Source organism: Lutra lutra, chromosome 10 (genome assembly GCF_902655055.1).
Source record: "Lutra lutra chromosome 10, mLutLut1.2, whole genome shotgun sequence".
Lineage (NCBI taxonomy): Eukaryota > Metazoa > Chordata > Mammalia > Carnivora > Mustelidae > Lutra > Lutra lutra.
In genome coordinates, this window is record NC_062287.1 from 55,326,373 (window position 1) to 55,335,782 (window position 9,410).

A 9,410-nucleotide genomic window follows, 5' to 3' on the forward strand; every position below is an offset into this window, starting at 1 on the left:
GTGAACACAACATAATGACTTCCGTCTGGTAGGTTATTATGAATTAGTAATTAATATTTGACCAAGGAAGAAAGGGAGGAACTTGGGATTCCCATGATAGATATCAATAAATACCACAACTTACAATCAGTCTACTAGAATTGGCTGTAAGTGATTGTGCTTATGGTAACTATAAACATTAAAAAATGTCATTCCAGAGTCCTTTGTTTCTATGGTTTTCAGATATCTCCAGGATCCAGATGTTCCAGCTGCCTATCTCCCAGAAATCCAGCTCTGCTTCACTATGGAGGCCACAACCTGCAATGGATCAGCGGATGGATCACCAGTCTTCTACCTGGTGGGAATCCCCTCTCTGCCAGAGACCTTCTTCCTCCCTGTGTTCTTTATTTTCCTCCTCTTTTATCTTCTCATCCTTCTGGGAAATGCCCTGATCCTGGTGGCTGTGGTGGCAGAGCCCAGCCTCCACAAGCCCATGTACTTCTTCCTGATCAACCTCTCAACCCTGGACATTCTCTTCACCACGACCACTGTCCCCAAGATGCTGTCCCTGTTCCTGCTTGGAGACCACTTCCTCAGCTTCCCTGCCTGCTTATTGCAAATGTACCTCTTCCAAAGCTTCACATGTTCAGAAGCCTTCATCCTGGTGGTCATGGCCTATGACCGCTATGTGGCTATCTGCCGCCCCCTGCACTACCCTGTCCACATGACCCCACAGACCAATGCTGCACTGGCAGCCTGTGCCTGGTTTATCGCTCTCCTCCTGCCCATCCCAGCAGCGGTCAAGACCTCCCAGATGGCATATAACAACATTGCTCACATCTACCATTGTTTCTGTGATCACCTGGCTCTGGTCCAGGCCTCCTGCTCTGACACCATGCCCCAGACCCTCATGGGCTTCTGCATCGCCATGGTGGTATCCTTCCTGCCCCTTCTCCTGGTGCTTCTCTCCTATGCCCACATCCTGGCTTCGGTACTTCGCATCAGCTCCCGAGAAGGACGTTCGAAAGCCTTCTCCACCTGCAGCTCTCACCTCCTGGTGGTTGGTACCTACTACTCATCCATTGCCATAGCCTATGTGGCATATAGGGCCGACCTGCCCCTCGACTTCCACATCATGGGCAATGTGGCATATGCCATTCTCACACCAATCCTCAACCCTCTCATTTATACGCTGAGAAATAAGGATGTCAAGGCAGCCATCACCAAAATCACATATCTCAAGACCCAGTCTTGGATAAGAACCCTCGCGCTTTAGACGCAGCTAATTCTGCACTCAGGACACCAAATAACAGCACCCGAGACAGATTAGGAGCTCAATAAATATTGTTGAGTAAATAAATTAATGAATATAGAATGATAAAAGAGAATTCAACCGAGCAGACGGTTCCAACAGGCCAAGTCAGGTAGACAAGATGACACATCCATGCATTTCAGTCAGACTTCCCATCAAAATAAAAAGTCTACACCATTGGCATAAAGGGCTGAGCCCTTGAGGGCTGTTAATGATACTCATCTCGTTATCGGCAAAGTCTAGGGACAAATCCTACCCTCCCCGTATATGTCCTAAGAGATGCCAGGGATCTCTGAGGGATGAAGGGTACAGTTCCCATAGGAGGACCATCTTGAAAGAAAGTACCCAAGAGACCTAGCTAAAAGGAGAAAGCATAGGGTCTAATGGGTCATGGCTCCACAGCAAAAAGGCCTTGCATGGAGATACCACAGGAGATACCGTGTGGACCAGGGTTAGCCGGTGAGTAGGGCTAGGGATAAAGTGCCCCACGACAGACAGAGAATGCTGGGGTGGGAAAACAAGGCAGAGAGGCCAGGACCTATAAACCAGGACCAGGGATGAGGAAGAGAGATTGGGTGCCCAAGAAGGAGGCAACCAGGATCTAGGCTGGCTGTCGATACACAGGCTGTGGGACCTTAGACCACCTATCCTGGCAGATCTGGACAAGGTGTGCTTCTGGGTGGGATTGCAAAGCAGCCAAGCAGAGGAGGGAAGAGAAAACTGCTGGACTCAGTGACCCCTGAGGACCTCTCTGGCCTTGACCCTCGGCGTTTCTGCCTCCCAGATGTCGTATTCTGCCTCACCCGGGACTGTTGGGCACAACTCCCTCTCTGAGTGCAGAAATGCCCATGCTATGCAGTCGCATTCCTTCAGGTGTGAGAAAATCCCAGAGGCCCAACGTCTCAGGGTGGGGTTCGGAGAGTAAGGAATAAGCCTCTCAATTTGGGACGGAGGACTTTCACTCTTGGGCAAGGTCCTTGGGTCTGACTTCTGGAAGATTTCAAAGGAACTTTTGAATTGGCAGATACCATGTCTTGTTTCAGCACTCGCCAGAGGGAGACTCAGAAAGAAATATGAAATATAGATTTCTCTGATGTTATCAATGGGAAAAAAATGGAAAGGGAAACAGAAAATCTTGGTCCTAGTATTTTCTCCTCAAGTTTCTTCCCTGGAAACTTGAACTTCTGGATCCTCCAGGAAACATGACATAGAAGAAAGAGCCTGTTTTTGGAAACAAAGGCCTGAGCTCTGGTTGGGGGCCCTGCAGGTTTCCCTGTGGCAGCTGGGAAAGCCCCTTTCTTTCTTTCTTTTTAAAAAAATATTTGGTTATGTATTTGAGAGAGACAGAGAGACTGGGGGGAGGGGAAGAGGGAGAAAATCTTCAAGCCAACTCCTCCCTGAGCGTGGAGCTCGACACGGGGCTCAATCCCACGACCCTGAGATCACCACCAAGTGTCAGACGCTTAACCGACTGAGTCTCCCAGGTGCCCCAACCCTCTGCCCATTCTATGCCCACTCTCTGGTCTTTGGGGAGAAAATTGTTGCATTTGAAAATAAAAATGTTTTTTTCCAGTTTTTACATTGCTGGTCTTCCACACAGAGGTGTTGTGAGAAGAGAGAGAAATTGGAGGTGACTCCAGGAAAATCATGGGGACACTGCTCATGGAGTCACCGGGATTAGTGAGACAGGAATACCGATATCTATATAGATTTCTTGGGGCCCTTTGTCCAAGGGACAAATCCAACAGAGAGGGCAAATCAGTATTTCCCTTAGCTCAAACCCCCAGATCTGTGGGTTGAAAACCCAGAATCCCTTCTGGTTCCTCTGGGAGGGGTTCTTTCACCTTTGAGCAGCTATTGCAAGCCAGTTTCTCTCTATGGTCAATGCCCCCCTCGTCACATGACAACTTCTGCCCAGGTGCCAGGGGCCTGCTGGGTAGTGGGCATGCAATGGTTAAACAAAAGCCCCCTGCTGAGCCGCAGCAGTCAGCAGGAAGCTACAGAAGATACCTATGTCCTATGGAGTCACACAGATGCTGTCTTGGATTCTTTGTTGCTGCCAATTGTGGGAGAAGCCACCATCAGTTCTGACTCCAATCAGGAATGATTCTTCCCATCAAGAGCATTTCCAATGTCACTTTCTTCACTGTAACCTGACAAAGAGCCCCACACCCAGAGACAACAGAATCCGTCCATAACACGTAACACAACTATAATTAAATGATTATGTGATTCATTGCTTAATGTCTTTTTTCCACTAGAAACATCTCCATGAAGTTAGAGACCGTCTCTGTCTTGTTCAAGTATTTACTCGATACCCAGCATGTGACACATGGTTGCATATTGTAGATACTTTCCCATACTTGATTATAAAAGAAAAGAGTGTAACCTTAATTATGCAGTGATAATCACAAAATTAGCATTCCAGAAGCATTGATTGTTCTGTTTTCCAGATATGATTTGTCTCCAGATGTTTCCACTACCTATTTCCTGGGCATCCATAGTAACCCACCACAGAGACCATAGCCTGTAATAGATCAGAGGAGTCCTCAGCCATCTTCTACCTGGTGGGCATTCCCTCTCTGCCCACATCCCTCTCTCTTCCTATCTTCTTTGTCTTTCTCCTGCTCTACCTGCTCATCCTAGTGGCTGTGGTGGCATAGCCCAGCCTCCACAAGCCCATGGAGTTCTTCCTGATCAGTCTCTCAGTCCTGGACATCCTCTGCACCATGACCACTGTCCCTAAGATGCCGTCCCTTCTCTTGCTTGGGGACCGCTTCCTCAGTTTCCCTGCCTGCTTCCTGCAGATTCACCTCTTCCACAGCTTCTCCTGCTCAGAAGCCTTCATCCTGGTGGCCGTGGCTATGACCACTATGTGGTTATCTGCCACCCCCTGGGCTATACCTTGTCCTCATGACCCCCACACCTATGCCACCCTGGCAGCCTGAGCCTGGCTCACTGCCCTCCTCCCGCACATCCCCACTGGGGTGCAGACTTCCCACTTGGCCTTTGACAATGCAGCTCACATCCCTCGCTGCTTCTGTGACCACCTGGCTGTGGTCCAGGCCTCCTGCTCTGACACCACGTCCCAGACCCTCATGGGCTTCTGCATCACCATGGAGGTGTCCTTCCTGCCCCTTCCCCTGGTGCTTCTCTCCTGTGCCCATATCCTGACTTTGGTGCTTTGCATCATCTCCCAAGAAGGACGCTCAAAAGCCTTTTCCACCTGTTGCTCCCACCTCTTGGTGGTTGATACCTACTACCTATGCACTGTCATAGCCTCTGTGGCCTACAGGGCCGACCTGCCCCTCAACTCCCACATCATGGCCAATGTGGTGTATGCTCTTCTCACCCCTGTCCTCAACCCTCTCACCTATGCCCTAAGGAACAAGGATGTCAAAGCAGCCATCACCAAAACGACAAGTCTCCAGGACCCAAAGAATGTGAGGAACGCTGATTCACAGGTGTAACTTTACCTACTCACAAATGCCAATAACAATAGAAGGAAAAGTAGAAAATTCAGATAGCTAGGTAGAACAAAAATCTCAAAATACAGCTCTAGGTGTTTCTCCTCCATTATAATAAAATAATGATTTTCTTTCCTTCTTTTTTTTTAAAGATTTTATTTATTCATTTGACACAGAGAGACATAGTGAGAGGGAACACAAGCAGAGGGAGTGGGAGAAGCAGGCTTCCCGCTGAGCAAGGAGTCTGACGTGAGGCTCGATCCCAGGACCCTGGGATCATGAACTGAGCCGAAAGCAGCTGCTTAACCACTGAGCCACCTAGGCACCCACCTTTCCTTAATTCACAGATAAAACATAAAGGATTTTTCTATTCAATTTTTAAGTTATGAATCCCAAATCTCACAAGACTATGAAGATAATGTGATCACAATTCCATTAGCTCAAAGAATTTTGAATCTCAGAGACTTCAAGCCTTTGACTAGCAAGAAATTCCATCTTTCCCCTTGTGTCTCTTCTTCCCGTGTTTCTAGATGTCCCCAGGATTGCCAACAGATAGTGCAAATCAACCTTTCCCTTTTCTGCTGTGGTAGCAAGTCAGAAATCCCCTTCGAGGAAAAAGTCTGACACTGCCACCCTCTCGGTCCTTGTTGCCTGAAAATTCACTGCCACAACAAATACTATAACACCAGTCACACGGGAAATTTTCCTCTGGTTTCTAGACACTCGTGTCATAAAAGTAGAGCAGACCCTTCCTCTAGCTTCTGCTTAGGTAAAGGACGTTCCTTCCCAAATCTGTGTGGGCATCGAAGCTTTACAGTTCTTTTATTTCCCAGCCATTCCACAACAATGGGGAGCTAAGTAGAGAAGTCTCCCTTTACGGTTACTATGTTGTGTCTACAACCTCTAGTCTTTCTCTTTTTTCTCTTTCTGGCCCTAGCAGCCCAGCCGGGCTCCTTATTCTTTCCCCCCACCATGCCAGATTGTCTCTTGAAGACCTGTCCAGCTTGTCCAGACAGGGACAGACAGACTGTACAGTGAAAGTATCTGGGGGAACCCAGGTGACAGATAACCTCATCTCTGGCTCATCACAGATACTGTCATTCCAATTTCCAGGGTTCAATGTTCTGCCACTCATGGCGCTAACTTTAACCATTTTCCTGTTGCATAAAACCCAAGGTAGCTGGGAGTTCATCCAGTGATGCAGCTCAGCCAAGGGGAGGATTTGTTCCCAGACTCCGTGTTCCACGGTCTCACCAATCCTGTTGTGGTCAGAAAGGGTTTCTGGAAGCAGAATGACAGCAAGGCTCTCGGTCTCCTTGTTGACTGCCACTGAGCAACTGGAATCTGGACTCATGCTCTTCTATCTAAATCACATGCACTCTGCAGCACTTGCCTTAGTCCTTGAAATTGGTCTCTAGACGACTCTATGGGACCACAGTCCTCAAGGTCTAAAAAAAGACAACTTAGTAAGTTGCCTTGCCTCTGAGCTCCATAAGCTCTTAGAATCTAACCTGGGGACGTGGAAGGGATTTTTTTTTCTCTTTACTCCACTACCACCCGATAAACAACTCCACGAGTATCACAAGATTACTACTGAAGTTCTGTCTTGTGCAAGTTCTTTTCTGGTACCAGTTTCAGATTCAGTTCAGGGCTGTCATTTCCTGCGTGTCTGGCAGAACCTCATGACATCTTTTCATCTTCAGTTCCCCTTCTAGAAGGAACATTGACTGAATCACAGTGGATTACGGTGCTACGGAATCCGAGGCTGGTTCCACCCCACTCACTGGGTCCCTCTCCTAAACATTTTTCAGGAGTGGACCTGAAATAATAACAGCAACAATGATAATGATAATAACGTTTCCCGCCTGCAGCCTCACCCACCACGAGGCACAATCAATGCGTATCTCCCAGTTAAAAAAATAGTTTCAACCTTTATGCATCACAGGACACTATCGAGAAAGGGAAAAACCGATCCCCAGAATGGGAGAAGATACTTGCAAAGCATACACCTGACAAGGGATTAATATCCAGAATATATAAAGAACTCCTACAACTTCACAACAGAAAAATTAACACAATTCAAAGGTGGGCAAAGGAATTAAATAGACATTTCTCCAAGAAGATATACAAATGGCAAATAAGCACATGGAAAGACACTCAACAACATCAGTTATCGGGAGAATGCAAATCAGAACTAAAATGAGAAACCACTTCGCACAAATTAGGATGGGCGTTGTTAAGAAATACACACATGAGGAAAATAGCAAGCATCAGTGGGGATGTGGAAAAATTGGAATGCTCTGGCATTGCTGGTGGCTGCTGAATGCAAAGGCCTGGCCTAGGGTATGGCCCCTAGTGAGGGCTCAGTGTAGGACAGTGCTACCCAGGGGAGGGTGATTCTTGTGATAACGATGAAAGACCTCACACAGAGTTAGAGGATGAAAACTCTTCTGTGGTTATGTGCACTTGTATTTTTCCTGTAAGTGGACAGTTTGCCTCTGAGATCTGTTCTTCCCAAGAGGGATGCAGCCCAGCACAGGACAGATGGGTCTGCCTCCAGCCCATACACACGTACCTCCCTTTCCTCTTCCAAGCTTCCAGTTGCCCTAATTGGCCTCCAGCGGGGAAACCATTCTCACTGAAGGGCCCTAATTAATCCCTAGGAATTCGGTTCCCCACATTCTCCTCTCGGCTCCACTCCAACTCCCTAGTTACTTGTTCCAGACAAGAAAGGAACTTCGTAGACTCCCCGAGGAAACAGAGGCCTGGGAGGGGATCATATGTGTGGCCTGTGCCAACTATCTTAATGAGGCCCCAGGAGACCCTGCCTTATCAAAGCAGACCCTGAACTTAGAAGGTGAATGCTCAGGCCCCTTCCCAGACCCTGTTCTGGCTTGATGTCCACACCCACTGTGACCCATGTCATAGGCATTGGCGTTCTCACCTGGCTCCCTACAAGCATCTCTGTTTATACAGCTCTTTCCATCCCATGGCTCTCGAGACAGGGTCTGGGTCTCTGCCAGACTCAGGAGGTCCTGCCCTCATCACATCTGTTTCCATCACACACTCCTGCTCATCCTGCAAGGCTCAGAGCAAATGCTCCTCAGTGAAGTCTTAGCCCAGTGCTAGACAGGCCACTTCGCCCTCTGTGGGGCACCCATGGTGTGTGGCTCCTGGCAGAGTCCTTAGTACTGAGGGCCTGGAGCAGAGCTGGCTGTGTGTGTGTTTTCTGGCCATGACCCCAGATCCGTAAGCGAGCAGAAGCTGCATCCAAGGCAGAGGAGGCCTCAGTCTTCGTTCTGCTCTATTATCATCTTTACTCCAAGGTGGGTGATTCTCTGCATTGTGTTTGTAACTGTAACTTAAAAATGGCTTCTGCAGTCAAAGAAAATTATGGAAGAAGACCTAAAGCTTTCCTTAGGTGCAGGACTCTTTAGAGCCTTTACTAGGTCCGTATCCACTGGGAATCTCTGAGAAGGTCATTGAGGATGCAGCAGTTCCTAGACTTTCTCACGACAGACCTTTTGACTCCTGAGGATCTTGTGGGACCAGTACGCTATTGAACCACTCTGGAAAATGTAGATGTAGATCGCAATTCACAGGTACTCAGTCCAATTGGAATAAAATTATTTTATTTTTAAAGATTTTATTTATTTATTTGACAGAGAGAGAGAGAGAGAGAGAGAGAGAGAGGGAGATCACAAGTAAGCAGAAAGCCAGGCAGAGGGAGAGGGAGAAAAAGGCTTCACTCTGAGCAGGGAGCCCGATTCTAGCAGGGCTTAATTCCAGGACCCTGAGACCATGACCTGAGCCAAAGGCAGATGCTTAACCAACTGAGCCACCCAGGCATCCTGAGGAAAATCATTTTAAAGCTTCACCTTTTATCATATTCCAAAATAAACCCTAGACGCATTAAAGAATGAAACTATAAAAACGAAAGGAGATGCAGGTGGGGAACTGTGGCTTCCCAGAGCCTGAGCCTGGCCCCCCAGTGTTCTCTGATGATCTGTGGGATGAACACGGCGACTGCAGTGTCACTGACAGACATGCTATGGGGTAACATGCAATTGGGTGTCTTAAACAGGCTGCTTCAGCTGCAAGATTGATGAGGGTCCATTTGGGCCATATTCCTCCTATGAAATTACATCTAGGAAACTAATAACCTCACACCTGGAAAATCTCCCTCATGGCACCACTTAATGTGACCATGACGTTGAGCCCACCCGCATAAAACAGCCTTTCATCCGAAGCAGTGACTTCAGCCCTGAGTCAATGGTTCGCTGAAATTGGAGAGGGATGGGGAAGGCTCTCCCGGCCCTTTTCCTGGCAGGGGCCAGCTTTCTGATCAGGACCCAGTCCTCTGCAGGGCCCTGTGGGTCTGAGATACATACTTGGCATCCTAGCTCAGGTCTGGCCACCGTCACCCCTGGGCACCCAGGATCCTGACAGCACAGGTCCTTTTGCCAACACCCCCTCTCTGGCACCCTCCCAATCCATCTCCACCCACCACCACGATGATTTAGCCTCATCTTCTTTCCCCTAAAGGGTCCCTGTCCCCGAACTCCAGGCCTGTGAGCTTCGAGGGCAGGGGCCAAGTGTCCCTGACACCCAGCCGAGGAGCTCGTTCCACTGAATGGGTGGCTCCCACTGGT

The 9,410-nt window shown here is 48.4% G+C and overlaps 1 protein-coding gene and 1 pseudogene across 1 annotated transcript; both read left to right on the forward strand.

Moving 5' to 3' along the window:
- Window positions 1–283: 283 nt before the first annotated feature.
- Window positions 284–1,255, forward strand: LOC125079709 (olfactory receptor 2AT4). Its single transcript, XM_047693494.1, has one exon. The coding sequence runs from the start codon at window positions 284–286 to the stop codon at window positions 1,253–1,255; it is 972 nt and encodes a 323-aa protein (XP_047549450.1).
- Window positions 1,256–3,175: 1,920 nt separating this feature from the next.
- On the forward strand, window positions 3,176–4,761 carry LOC125079710 (olfactory receptor 2AT4-like; annotated as a pseudogene).
- Window positions 4,762–9,410: the final 4,649 nt, after the last annotated feature.

Coding starts and splice junctions, on each gene's coding strand:
- LOC125079709 (XM_047693494.1), top strand. CDS start 284: ATGGAGGCCACAACCTGCAATGGATCAGCGGATGGATCACCAGTCTTC.